This window comes from Centrocercus urophasianus, unplaced genomic scaffold, assembly GCF_019232065.1.
Source record: "Centrocercus urophasianus isolate 14NV4802_14NV808 unplaced genomic scaffold, USGS_Curo_1.0 seq_40, whole genome shotgun sequence".
Classification (NCBI taxonomy): domain Eukaryota; kingdom Metazoa; phylum Chordata; class Aves; order Galliformes; family Phasianidae; genus Centrocercus; species Centrocercus urophasianus.
The window spans coordinates 208,773-223,761 of record NW_024884978.1 but is presented as its reverse complement, the minus strand read 5'-3'; the positions used below and the strand labels follow the sequence as shown (position 1 = coordinate 223,761).

The window sequence follows — 14,989 nt, the reverse complement described above, 5'->3', positions numbered from 1 at the left end:
TAATCCACCAATAGAGATGTCCTGGCAGTGTGGGTAAACGTGCACAAAAGTAGCACACAGAGTGCTGCAGCATTCAGTACATTTAACACTGCCCTCCTGAAGTTCATCAGGTGGGATGAGCTCCCAGCATCAGCTAATACCCCTCAGCTGGGCTTTGGTGCTTACACATTAGTGTGAAAAGCACCATGGAAAATCCTGTAACATTGGCTTGTGGTACTGCTAGACATGCAGGAGAAAAGAAAATACCGCAGGCTTTGGAAAGCACGATGCAGCTATGGCTTTGCTTTGATGAGGCAGGTTCACTGGCTGATGAAATGAAGAGTTCTTGGGGAGATGAACTCAATGGTGAGTGGTCAATAATGTGACAGAGTCCCCAGAGCTCCCGGTGTGCTCCTGGACAGCCCTGGGGCTCAGCAACATCCCTGGCCAGGGCAGCATCCCCAGTGCTTCCTTTTGCACAGAGTTGTGTGAGAGAACACTGACCCCATCCCCAAACCCAGATGGAAATGAAGCTGAGGGGTGAAGACAGGGAGGAGGTGGGATCAGGAACTCATGCCCACTCCGAGCTGCCAGGAGCCCACTCCCCCATTAGTCTGCAGGCTTGGCTCCAGCAAGTTATTATATTTTGCAGGTCTGAGTAGCAAATTACAGCTAGACAATAAGCAGAAGCCAGGAGCACGTGGTTTATTATGTGCTGCTGAAACAAACCAGCCCTGAAGAGATTACCAGCTGCTTCATCCAGACCAGGCCAGCCCAGGCACCCAGCCTGCAGCGATGGCAGGGATGGAGGGAGAGCTGGCAGCACGTGATGCTGTGACTCACCGGGCAGCCCTGTTATGAAATGGTGGTCTGACCTCAGGAACATAAATGCTCTCCTCACCCCAAACTACCACTGTTGCCCAGATTACTGCTGCCCAGCAGCTGCCAACCTCTGCTGATAAACACCGCTTCCTGCTGGCATAAATCAAAGGTGTGAGGGCGAAACTTTGATTAGAACACAAGGAACAGATCAAAGATGTGCAATTGCCTGTCTTCTGCAAGCATTTGTCACAGTGTAAAGCTGAGCCCTTCCACTTCCTCCTAAACTAATAGCCAAGTTTCCTACTATTTCTCTAGGTGTCTGATGGAGACCTTCAACAGGTCCTCTCTCTGCAGAACAGGCACAGACCTACACAGTATTAACCAGGCAGGACATGTGCTGATCCTTTGAGTCAAGTATTTGCCTCCTTCCATCCCTGAATACACATAAATTTGGTAAATTTCAACTCACATGACCGTGTTTGTAGAGATGGTATCCAGGTCTAACATAAAGGTACCCAACTGATATTGTCAGATACCTGATGTAAAAATGAACAGGCTGGCAGAGTTGTATTCATGCACATTTTAAAATACAGCACATAGAGCAGGTGAAATAAAGAGGTGGGAGAATTAAAGGGCATCTTTATCAACCCCATGCTTGCGGAAGTTACTGGCTGTCCTCCTGTACTCGGGTCTTTGGAGACCATCTGCAGTCACTGCCAGAAAGCCTTTCTGAAGGTTGGTATCGTAAATATAAGACAAGAACGTCGGAGTAAAATTGCTTCTATTCCAATTGCATTTACAAGGCTGTAAAGGTACCCCCCCACACTCCCCAGCTGCTCTGTGAGCAGGGGGCAATGCACACAACGTTCTCCTCTTGCTGGGCTCTGGGCTTTCTATGTTACCCATTGACATCCCACACTTCTGCCCAATCAGCCACACCAGAAGTGCTGGTTGTGAAGAAAAGCACAAAGCAGATGTCTGGTTTTCTTTTTATGCTTGTTTCAGTGGCAATAGTCATTTAATTTAAGAACACCTCTTTAAAAAGTAGAAAATGTATGGCTATGGCAGATTTTTTTTTTTCCAATTTTGAACCAACTCAATCACAAAAGCATTCCAGAAAACTCTGAAACTTCACTTCTGTCTACATGGAGATGGCAGCTGTTTACAGAATCTATTTGGGTACACTTGCAGCAGTGAATTCATGTTTGAAGATAGGATGCTTGCTGCTTGCTATAATTAGATCTGAATATTCCAAATCCACATATATTTCTCTAAGTGAGGTGAACCTGGATTTACAGTTTTCCAAAAAAAAAAAAATATTCAAGATTCAATAAGAAAAAGCAACGTGCTGAGCTGAGGCTTCAAATAATGGGTTACACAAGGAGACATTTTGATACATTACGTGACTTACCCTAAACGCAGTTCCTTCCTCTATAATTGTAGGTAATTGGGAAAGGCAAATATCAACAGCAAGGTCCCACGCTTGCCTACAGAAAGAGGTGGAAGAGGAAAGAGAAGTTATCAGCAGTTATTCATAAGCAACACCATATAAGAATATGGATAAAGCAGTGCTGTCAGATCGGCTGCACAACACTCAGTGTTCCCTCTTCCTAACTGTTTTTACTGTTCTCCACCAGGCTATGGAATAGCTGAACTATGGTGATCTGTAATACTAACAGCACATAAACCACGTGCAGTGGCAAGGGAAGCTGTTGTGGTAGATGCAGTGCAAATGAGATTGGTACCAATCTGCTTCCAAATGCTCACAATCAAACTGAAAGAGGAGCAAACTAAAATAAAAGGATTTCATCTCCAGAGTCCCTGAAACACCTCTAAGTATGTGAAAGAGGTACATACTGCCCAAGGAACCATTATCCCTGCTCTATATGTAGACATTCCAGGCACTTTTCATTGTAGCATATGGATTTATGCACTCTGAAAGGCTAGTGAGTTAAACCACCACCCTATGGGTTTCTTAAACAAAAGAAACTAATTTACTCTCCAGACACATTAGCTCTTTAATGACTTGTGGCCATCATGTGCTACCATCAATAGGCTAAGCAATTTTTCTTCTCCCAGGCACACTTGCAGACAGAAGGCCATAGGTGATAATCAATGCAGCCTATTTCAGCTACCTGCTCTAATAAGTTCTTAAATCACCTCGCCTGGAGTCAGACAAAGCCTCCCATTAGAACAACCACCAAGCAAATCCATCCCACTGGATTCACTGGCAGCTACTCTTAACTAAAACCAATCTCTCCAATTAAATGGAAAGATAAACCACAGGGATCCTGCATTTTTCCATGGGTTCAAGAGCTGCAGCCTGTTTTAGTTGTCCCAGACCTCGTCCCTCTGCTTCACAGCATTCACCTTCTCCACTTGACAGTATGCTGCCAATATAATTAAGAGATAATCAAGAGATAATCAAAGCACAAGCAACAAATGCTTCCCACATGCTCAATAAAGACCCATGCTGGAGACAAAATGTTTGTGTGGAGCTGATGAGAGATATTTATTTGTGGAGGAGGAAAAGTCAATTAGTCCAATTATACAGATTATCTTGCTACAAGCAAAGGATGAACATTTCTGACTTGGAAGTGCTTGGAGGAATGGGGAATATCACCTGAAGAAACTCTGTCAGACCTCAGAAAACACCAATAAATACTGCCTTCAAGAGGAGTTTTACGAGGTGGGAGGAAAAAGGGTTTGGAGATCAGAGACAAGCGGTCTGATTTTGGCTGCCCATAAAAGAATCCTGCGTAGGTCATTATACTGCAGGGGCACAGAACTAAGATGCTGAGCTCCAAAGTCATTTTAGGTAAGAAGAACTAATACTGCTATAAAAATGTCTGGAGCAGCCCTGCAGGGTCAATTCCCAAAGGTTTTAAATGTTATCAGAAAGAACAACCCCAAATTTAAAAAGCGATTTAAGCAGATTAGAACAAAATCTCTTTTTACGCTTCAAAAAACAAGCCATTAAAAATCAATGCAGCCACATAGCTAACGTTACTCAATCTTTTAAAAGAGTGCAACCAGCAATATAAGATCTTGTTACTGCTCATCACAGTCTAGAGAGCTACTGATTAACATCAACTGCGTTAAGGGATTCTCATCGATTCAACTACTTGAAATGATGCTCCAGCCTTTCCCAAGTAGCCCAACATGTTGTTTCTGCTTCTTTTCCGTAAGAAACGAGACAGCAAACCTGCCCACCCACCCAGACACACCAGGAAACAACAGTTTTGCCTGAAGTAAACATCACGCTACTCCCAACTACTACAAGAGCAGCTACACGTCGCTTGCGAGACTTTGGGCTGCATAATTCATGAATGAGATGTCACATAGCTAACTCATGGCACGGGCAAAATAAAGAACTGCTTTAAATAGGCCCTGCAGTAATTAAGAGTCAAAAATCAGCCACAAAAGAAGGTAAAGGACTGACAAAGTGAAGAGAAACAGGAGGGGAAAAAATATTTGGTAGAGACACGAAAATAATGGCTGTTGGCGATGGGTAGGAAGTGATTGACTGTTTCAATATGCCAAAGGGATCCAGAAAGGTGGGCAGTTTGTAGATATGCTCCCTCAACTAATATTACACTTTAGCACACAAACAGGAGATAAATTAAGGAGCAGCAGGGGCACAGGGATGGGTGCCACCGCATCCTACAAGTGATTTATGAGAGCCAGCCCAGAAGATCACTGCCTCTCTTCCTTCTTCATGGAGATTACTGTTTGCAAAGTACTATGGAAGATTTGTTATCCCAGCATCAGCTACAGGAGCCTGAACACCTCAGCACTGTCCCTTTCTCCCCCCCCCATTGCATTCTCTCCATCACCCCCTCAGCCCCAACTAAGCAGGGTGACACCATGATGCAGCCAATGGCTCCAACCACCTGAAATATCACCGTGTTCCAGCTTCACCACACTGCTAAACAGCACTTTAATGAGGATTTTACACTGCACTGTCCTAATTGCTCTGTACATAAAGCATAAGACATGCTCTCTGCACACTGCTGTTAAATTAGAAGCCACCACACATGTAACAGAAGGTGTGATACACACCACTGATATGTCAAAAATCACGTTACAAAGACTAACAGGATTTTCAGCTTGTTTTCTCCAAACCCAGCTGTTTATTTCTATGTCCCTGTATCACTACTACTAAAGGCCCTGCACGCCTTTACTCCTAACACGATCATATGTAACCTCAAGGGTCCTCATTTCTATCCCTGAGTGCCAAACGTTTCCTGCAGGCTGAAGCCAGTGATGCAGGTGACGTGAAGGTTCCATCTCACCTAGAGGAACCCAGCCAGCAGGCTGCCAGCACCAAAGCACGAGCTCTAAAGCTTCATACACAACAACTCACAGCAGGGCCACACGTGTCCTTGTTGGGGACTGAGCAAGTTTCACAGAACCACGTCTCAAAAGGGGCTCGAGCACTTTGTGGTTTCCTCCACGCTGTGCTGTGAAGCAGTCTTATGAAAGAAAGGATTCAAAGTTATTGATTTTGAGCTGTGTTGGGAAGGGAAAGGAGATGCTTGGGTTCCAAAACTGAGCAGAGCATGCTTGGATGCTGGCACCTCCTGTGTATATTTTGGAATAAATGTATATTAAATTCTCTCTTAGTTGGAAGATTGACTCAACTGAAACAACAAAAAAAGGCAGCAATGTACTTTTGTTTTCTGAAATACAGATGAAGCAATGGAACCTGCCAACAGAAACAGCCTGTAAAGAAAACAAGCCAACAACGCCCTGCGTCTCTATGTGCACTGCTCAATCCCTTCAACAAGGTTCTCAACAGACAGGGTGCCAGCCATCATCCCAGGACAGGATACAACACCTCAGAGTGTATGAAAATTAAGAAGGAAAAGACATTACTCTTCCATTATACACAATAAAAACTCAGCAGGGAAAGAGCCCCCTTGAATTCAATCATAAACGCTCTTCTCCATTATAAAAATACTCATACCTGTCTTTATGTTTCAGCTCCAGTTCTCTTCAGCCCTTCAGCACAAAGTTCCCATTTGTGTGCTAATGGGACTCCACCTCTGCCCGCTCCTAACACCAATCTCACTGCAGTAGGACTGTTTAAACTTTTAAAATTCTAATGCTAATTCACCCCAGCTGCCTTCACTTTGTTTCCCCCAAGGTGCTGCAAAGTTTGGACTTTTGCACAAAGAAGGGAAGGCAGAGCGTGCCAGCTCTGCTCAGCAATGGTTTTATTGTGCAAACCCATGAAACATTCAGCACTGGAAGCTCACAGTAATACCCAACAACATAAATGAAACATGCTTACAGAGACGTGCTTTAGCCTTTCTTCACCCACAGGCACCACCTCAGCTGGCAGAGCACAAGGCAGATTTTCTTACATTCCACTTGGGCTGAGTCAGTGCCTAATGCTTTTAATTCTCACGTCACATTTTTTTAATAAAGTAATATTGATGTCCTTTTCTGGGGATGGCTCATATTATATTGCACCACACATAATATTAGTGATAAATGATATTTCTTGCTGGGACAGTCATACCAAGGAGCAGCTACAGAGCAGCTGAAGCCGTCTGCAGTGTAGGGCTCAGGCATCAGGGCTACTGCTCAGAGTTTGGACTTCTGGAACTGTTAAATATTTCAGTCTGCATCAAATACGTTGGGTAAGATTCCTGTGTTTGTCTTTTCTGCGAGTACAACTCAACAACGTGTTCTGTTCGACTGAATGCACACATCTCAGCCTAAGCTCACCTGCTCAGCAGTGACACCGTGCACCCACTGAGCCTGCTTCAGAGGAACCAGCTGGGCAGGTGCTCAGACAGCTATTTTTAAAGCAATACTTATTGCTATGAATATCTGGTACAACTCTAAAGCTTGCTTTCTTCTGCCACTGTGTTCCCCTACTCCAACCACAGCTTAGAGCACACACTTTGCTGCTCTGGTCCTATATTTCTCCCTGTTAAACTATCTGCAGTCCACAAATGGGTCTGGGAGATGTTAACACAGATGCAAACAAAAAATCTGGTTAGGGCAACAGCGTGATCTGAATTAAACTCATCCTTCAAATGCCAAACGGCTCCAAATACCCTTTCAAACAATCACTTTCCTCCTCCTGAGATGCTGAGAGCTCCGTGTACCTAAATAGAGAGTCATTTCTCTGAGAAATCAGGGTGCAGGCTGCACCTGCCCTGCACGGCTGCCACAAAGACTGCTGCTCCTCTCCACCTGTAATTGGGTTGCTGTATTATGACTTCCTTTTCAGCTGGAATTCCACACGTATTTTATTTGCAGTACATTACGACTTTCTTTCAACTACAATTTCACGCCTGCTTTATGTACTATTGCAATATTTCCATTATGGGCAAATCATAGTTCTTCCACGGTGTAATTAAGGTATTTCATTTTTAATCTATGTCCCAGGTTAGGAAATATCTCTAAATACATTATTGGGTCTTTTCAAAGGCCGTGAATATAACTTGCTGCCAACAGCAGCAATGTATAAACTGTAATCCATCAAAACAGAGATCAAGATGCTGACAGAGCACCAGGCCCCTGTTCGTACCGCACAATAGACAAAACAACTCTCAAAGCTGAACAGCTCAGCCAGTTAATCAATATATATTAATATTAATACATGCATTATAACAGTGCTTACAGCAGCCAGGGACCTACAGCACAAGGCACCGCACAGATACCAACAGCATGTGCTTGGGAGGGCTTACACCTAATGCAGGTAAAACACAGCATGCCAGTGAAAGGAAGAAGGCCTCTAAGGAGCTGCAGGGGCTTTCTGCTCCCCTCTCCCTGACTGTGAGGGTTTCCCAGAGAGAAGGAGCTGCAGGGCAGCACGGAGCACCCCGGGTACACCCACTGCTGCTGCTGAGATCAGGGTACCACATGCAGTCCAGAAGGGTCTGTGTGTGCCTTACTACTTCAGCAAAATGCTGCTGTCAACTTACGCCTTTCCTGCAAAAGATGGTGCAAAATGTAACACTAAGGCAAAAGCACTTGGCCTCTCCAGTCAGCCTTCTGCTGGGATACAAATCATGTCTGCATGTAGATCCCGTTTTACTTTGCTTCCCAGCTCTGAATCTGAAGAATGGCTCACATCAGTAACAGCAGACATACGTGGACACTGTGAATGGGCAGCAAAGTCCAGGGGATAAAGCAAGAGAGAATATATACATGTTTGTACTGGAGAAATTAAACATCACGCCACGCTGAGGCCACAAGCAACAAAGCCAAACCTGAGCCAGGACCTTGGTGCACTTGGTGCACACAGGATCATCATTCCATGGGAACAGATGAAGGTACAAAGCATAAACACAAGCAATGCCCAGAAAGCACAGAAGAGAGGAAGAAGAGGACGAGGAGTGGGGAAGCCCCGAAGTTTGAGGTCAGATCCTTGAAGAACACCGACAGACACACTGCCTCCAGTCACATTCACCACCAGCAGAAGCCACATCGTGCATCGTCCACGCAGCCTCCACCGCTTATCAGCACAGATGATCAAATCACTCCAAAGTTTCAGTTCTTTTCAGCACCCGTTTAGCAGCTCTCCCTGCTTTCAGCCAGTTGATCTAAATAAAAATGGGTTTGGAGGATCTGGAATCCAGCAGGAAAGCGCTGAATGAAAAGCGATAGGTAAGAGCAGGTGATTATTTTTAGAAAGTATTTAAGCAAGGCCTAAATTAGTTTCTAAATCTGTCATTTCTGAAAGTTCATAATAAAGAACTGAGCCACCTCTGACAAAAGTGGAATTTTCCCCTTTGGTAGATTTGATTCAAACTGCACCTTTTTTAGGACACTGAAGAAAAACGTGTCCAAAACCTCTCCACTCACTCACTTTCAACTTTGCCAGTGTTGGGGATTCAGAAGGAGAAAAGCCTTTTCCTAAGGAATTCCTTCTTTTGGTAAACCCTAAAAAGCAGCAACAATGCAACTACCCTGTGGAATGGTGTGAAGGACTTCATAATGGTATTTTAGTGCCATTTTGCAGAAGAACACAAGAGAAAAAAGCCTTTCTAGAATCCACCATTGGACCAAGCAAGTCTGTGACAGACAGAACAGGATCCTGGACTTCTGAGGTTCACTCCTGTGGTTCAGCACACAATGATAAGACCATCCCCATATTTACAACAACTGAAGTAATTTTCCTCCAGAGCTGTTGATTCAGAGCACTTGAGAACGTTGCCACATACAAACACACAATGCACTCAGCAAGGCTGCCAACCTGCTAAAGGTTCCATCCAGAGTCTATCCTATCACCTCCAAGCTTTCCAATCCTGAAAGCAGCTTAACTCAACCAGCAAATGCCAACTCCTTGCCTGCACCTCACGAAGCTGCTGGGGCTCTATGACCCCATCTCCCTTTTTTAGAGGAAACATTCAATGCGATCTGAACTTACTGATGCTGATCAGGTTTGCACTGATCGTTATCACCTCATACCACCACTACATTTATTTTCCTCTATGTTTTAATGAAGAAAACTTACCAAAGGAATCTGAAAATACAGGCAAATTAAGCCCACTCAGTCACCTTTACCTGCCGTGCTATCAGCCTTTAGCAAGTCACACAGCTATCTTTTTCTCCTAAAGGAATTGCATTAGCTTGACTGTATTGGCTTGTACTTAGCCAAATTTTACACTGTTCTAGAATCAAAGCAAGCATTTTTATTGTTATTGTTAACATTATTTGCATTGCTGTTGTTCATGGAATGCTTGTTTGATAGTCAAAACCACATTTAAGAGGCTTTATGTAACTGTGCCACCTCCATTTCTGTTAATCATCTTAAAAGCAACAGTGACAATAGATGAACTCTGCAGCAAAAGAACTCTACAATGCAAGTTATGATTTTCTCCCTTCGGCCCCCAATGCCCCTCACCCTTTGCAATCAGAGGGGATCAGCTTTGCTCTGTGCAAATAAAGGTGATGTCCCATTCCCTTCCTATTTGGCATGAACGATTACATAGCCGAATAGAACCTTCTGCATTACAGAATTGCATCACGTGCACGTATGCAAAGAGAAGAAATAGATCTGTAGGTGGGTATTTACACTGCCACATGCTCTTTCATTTCTGATCCGCAGACTTCATCAGTAAAGCACGGCGCAGATTTGAGTAGTAACAATCTTTCATGACGGCAGCTCCCCAGCAAAGCTCCCAAAGGCAGCAGCAGCCTTTGCAGCACAGGAACTCTGTGACTTACCACATTGCATGCATGTACGTGGGGGGCAGGCGGGGGCTGCTGACTGGGGTACAGTTGTAGGATCTCATAATTCTTTCTGCCAAGAGAAAGTTACGAAATAAACTGGCCACCAGCAAGTCTTGCCTGAAGAGCTTCTGGAAAAGATCTGTCAAGAGATAGCACAGATGAGCACCTTTGTAACTCCAGTACCCGAGGTATTATGTAAAAATCACTTAAGTGATAAAAATACGTAAATATTTTATTCAAACAACAACAAAAGAATCTGTAACAGTCTTTCAGTGGCAGGATATCCCAACTCTTAAAGGACATCTGCCCTGAGTTCCCTTAAAACATCGCTATTACTCTGCATTTCACATGAAAATAAGTAACTACTGTCTACCTCAGGCAGGATTTACCCTTTCTGGACAAAATTTCACTTCTAGTGATTTGGAAATTGTAAGGGAGAAAAGGACCTGTGTGTACCATTTAATAAAGAACTGCAGTACTAACTGGCAGTTTGATGTGCTCACGAAAAGCCAACATGAACAGTAAAAGATAACAAATGATAACTATCTCCCAGAAGGGCAAAGAACTATTTATGCAGCAATGAGCATTAGCATACAAATGTATACAAATTTGGCCGCTCACGCTCTAGAGAATGAACTCAGAGCAGAACAGAGGTTGAAAAATGGGGTGAAGTTACTTGGCAAAAGATACACGGTGTTATCAGCAAAGAGAGAGAAAGTTGTTTTTTCCATGATGCTGACAAAGGCTGCAAGAAAACAGATCGCTTTTTCCAGATACAGTAAGAAAATTATTCAAGCTAAAGCAACCACATTAGCACTGGAAAAAGCTTTCCTAGTTTCTAATTATCATGTTGCTGAAATTGTTGCTGAGAAGAACGAATATAAAAAATTTAAGTAGCCTCAAGATCATGCCTGAGCTGTTCTTTCAGTATTAAGCTTTAATTTTCTCCTTATTTCAGCGTCTCGTTCCTCTCACTCTTCATCCTGCTTTGAATCAGCAACACTCCCTCCTGATGAAAACTTGCTTTGCCTGCCCAAGTCGTACCTCTAGGCAACACGTTCCACGCAATGGTGTCTGTGATGGCTGTGAAGATCCAGTTCAGCTCTCCCAGGGGAGTTCTCCTGTCATTCAGCCTTCCAGGAATCCTGTGGGGGAAAAAGGGAAGGGGGAACAAGGACGTTCCCTATTAGTTGGGCTTTTATTGTTTAAACACGTTGCACACAGTCACCCTCTAACTGTATCACTTGTCACGGTGGTACCTATATGCACAAAAAGCATAACATAAGAAAATAGTAATAATTTCTTCCTATTCTGCTTTATTATTCTTTCTCTGCTGAAGAGAACAAATTCCTTTCTCCCCAGAGTGCCAGGAGACTGCCAGCACAGCATGAAGGGAAGCACAAAGCACTGCCTCTGCTGCTGCACTCAGGCTCACACCGGAGCTCACGGCCATCCTCCATCTGCTCAGTGTGCACAACTACCCAGGCTGCAACAGGGAGTGCTGTGTCAACCCTAAAAATATCAACATCTTGTCAGCAATACATATCTGGAGTCTATTTGGGGTACAAAAAATGCTGAGGAATCCAATTGCTAATTTTATCAAATATTTTGATGTAGGGAAAAAAAAAAAAAAAGTGGCAGTGATCAATAGCTGGGATGGCAGCTTTCCAAACAGCAAGACTCTTGGCACTGCAAACACACAGGACATGCACTGAAAGTGAGCAAGATTGTCTTTAAGATTCTATCTTAGGTAGGAAAAAATAACTCAAATCCTCCAAAAAGCTGAAGTACTCACAGATCTATTCCCTTTCTCAGACAAAGCAAAAGCAGGGGACCAGCTAGTGATTCTACAGGAATAAAACAGCAGCACGTTACTAAATATCTGCTTCTAAGCACACCTCCTCGGAGCCAGAGGCCCATTACAGCACACAAGCAGCAATGGACTCAGCTGGCACTCGGTCTGTCACAGCGAAGGCCTTTACTGTGACTACAGCAGCTACGTCCCCTCTCTTCAGAAGCAAATCAAACCGATTCCTCCAAGCATTCATGACGCCATGGAGTGAGAAATTTAAGGTTACTCCTACAGCAGAGAAGGACTTGAGCACTGTGGATGAACACTCATCAGAGGGAAGAATCCTCATGCTAACAAATACATTGTGCTAGTGGATGAAGAAAGAAGAGCATTTAATCATTAAGAAAGGGAAGCAACTGAATGCTTTTAAAGGTTTCAGGCACACGTGCTTCAGAGGAACACGAGCTATTTAGCTCTGCTGAGGAGCAGCCAGGTGGAAAGCTGTAGCCAGAGATAGGCAGAAGGGCAGAGCAGATAACATCCCATCCCCCTGGGCTGCCCATTTGTTACTCCAGGCATCAATGCACCAGGGACAGCCTGACAGGGATTCAGCACGGCAGAACAGCACCAAACTGCAGCCTGCCAGCACAATGCAAACCTAAGAGATTCAGTCTGTGATCCATGGAGGGACAGATTTTAATCTGAAAGTGTTTCCATGAGCTACATCAAGCTGCTTGCTTTTTGGTTGTAACTGAAAAAACACTACAGCACTGCCCAGCTGCGTTTCATGTTGGAAGGAGGGAAAGCAGCTGTCCTGTTTGCCACCTGGGAGGACCTCGCTTTTGTGAACTGAAAGAAGGTGCTCAAATTCATTTCACCCAGCTGAGCTTGTGCTGTATTTGCTCAGCCATAACAACAGTCCAAAGGAGCTGCAGGACCTGCAAGTGATGTCTGCTGTGAGTCAAGAGAGCAGCCCGAGGTCTGCTGGGCACCATGTCAACATCCACTCAGGACTCAGGGAAAGCAAAGAAGCTGTAAATTGTTCTTCAAGGTCTCTCAGCTTCCTGCTCCATCCTCTTCAGTTTTCTAAGATATCCTTTCTAATGCTTTGTTGCTTTGCATTGGGAAAAACAAATTCATATAGTGAAAGTATCAAGACAATCTATATGAAGAGCAAAGCTTTGTCTATGCTGAGTTGTTCTGATACATATGGCAGTAGCATTCCCTATGCAGGTTCAGATGAAGCACATTCCCTTGCATACATTTCTGAAATAGATAGAAATTAACATCTTATAAAAAATTCCTGTCTGTCTTGATATCAGAGGAAAAATATACAGCTCTGAAACAGTGTTTATTAACTGATCCCCCAGAGCAAGCAGAGGGAACACAAGGCCACACAACCGCTCTTAGGAGGATTTCACATCAATATTTGCATTGCAGAACACCCTCTGCAGCAAAATACCAGCATTTCATAAGTTGTAATGCTATTAATTAGAAACCAAAGCATTCCTTGTTGAGGTTTTCCTTGCAAGCCAAATGCTGAGCTTAAGCCTTCTAAAGGCCGCTTTCAAGTCAGCTTTCAGTGCAAAGAGAAATAGCGTTTCATGGTGGAGTTTGAATCTTTACAGCAGATGGAGAGCTCTGCATACAGTTCATACTAGATTCTGTTTATTAAATGCAAATTGTGTGTTGATAATTATCTTACTGATGGCACTAAGCAGGAATGACAGGCTGAAACCAAAAGTTGATGCTAGCAGCACAACCTTAGAAACTCTTTTCATTTGAATAATCTGCTTTATCAGGGAGCAAGGCATGCTTACTGTTTGCACTGAAAGGCTAAAAATGGCTTCTTGTTAGTTTAATACAGGTTCTAGTTTGGCTGTTAAAATACACTTGGTATTTTTGCACCAAGCAACCGTGCTTTCTAAGAGGAGCTGCCAGATTCATAGAAACAGAGCTGCCTGTAGGGACTGCAGTCACGAAGCAGACATTAACAGGACGTCATTCGCACATCTGCCGTGTCATCAGGTGAGTTCATTTCCTCTCTGCCCCCATACGCACTCAGGAAGGTACAAGCTCCAGCACTGCGAAGATTAATGGTGCTCAGCGCTTTGCAAACCTATGCATTAGGTGTTAATGGTGAGGGTAGAGAGTGTGGAATAGCACCAGAATGAAAGGCAATACGTTTCAATAACTGCGCCAAACCGTAGCAGGGCTTTCCGATTTTGAAGCAGAGCTAGAAAGAGCCATTAGGATGAAATTGGCAGCACTGCTGTTCTCTGTGCCGCACACAGGAATCGATTAAAGTTGGAACAGTCAGTACGATAAATCGACAGATGAAAATCAACACGTGTTCTCTGCTCCTAGATCGGACTGCTCAAACTCTCATCCCAGAAACCAGAGGGCAGCTTGTACCGCTCAAATGAAGAGCTGAGTGATCGACGGGGGTTTAACACAGTGCTGCTCAGTGTCAGTAGACCCTGATCACCACAGATTTATTTCAAATAGTCAATCGTGGGGTTTCCGTTCTGTATTTTTAAACTCACCATCTACACCTCTCTCAGAGGAGTAGAGGTCACTTCACTATTGCAATCTTTTCAGAGTTTCACTCTAAAAATTTTCAGATGAAGCATGTCTGAGACTCAGCACACTTCTCTTCCACAAGATGCTCTTCCAAACCTGTCCTGTGATTCTAAACTGAAGTTTCTAATACCTTGTATTTGGACAGGCACCTACGTAGCCAGCAGGCTGCAACGCCCCAGAAGTATTCTCCCCCACAAGGAACACTGCTATCATCTTGGCATCACTTCTCCTGATGTCTTTCTCATTACGCTTTGACGATCACCAGAGAGCCTTTGACAGTAAGCACAAAGCAGGCTTCATTTGTAAAAACTGTTTTTGAGGGAGGGGAAGAAAAGGAAAAAAGGGCAGGCTGCCTCAGCTGCTGGCTTCAATTTAACATCTCTGGACTCTCGATTGCTTCTTCCATCAACTTCCTGACAGACGCCTTTACAAAGACCTAAATCACTGCAGTCTATTGTGAGAAGGGAAGACTACAAAATGTCAGGGTCACTAAGGAGCTCGTGCTAGGTGTTAACATCAATGTCCTTGTCAGAAATTTAGCAAAATCCTATGAATCACTTTAATTACAGGGGAAGCATTTACTTCAAAGGATGCCAGATTTTCCCTTTGGATGGG

General features: G+C 43.9%; 1 protein-coding gene across 2 annotated transcripts in view; it reads right to left on the bottom strand.

Annotated features, from left to right (window-relative positions):
- RPTOR (regulatory associated protein of MTOR complex 1) overlaps positions 1 to 14,989 on the bottom strand; it is a 118,566-nt gene that overhangs the window by 55,833 nt on the left and 47,744 nt on the right. For both annotated transcript variants that reach the window (XM_042832910.1, XM_042832911.1), the window contains exons 8-10: positions 11,044 to 11,144; positions 9,994 to 10,138; positions 2,213 to 2,288 (exon numbers count right to left, since the gene is read on the bottom strand). In XM_042832910.1, coding sequence (XP_042688844.1) covers positions 2,213 to 2,288; positions 9,994 to 10,138; positions 11,044 to 11,144 — 322 coding nt within the window. The remainder of the gene's footprint in view (positions 1 to 2,212; positions 2,289 to 9,993; positions 10,139 to 11,043; positions 11,145 to 14,989) is intronic.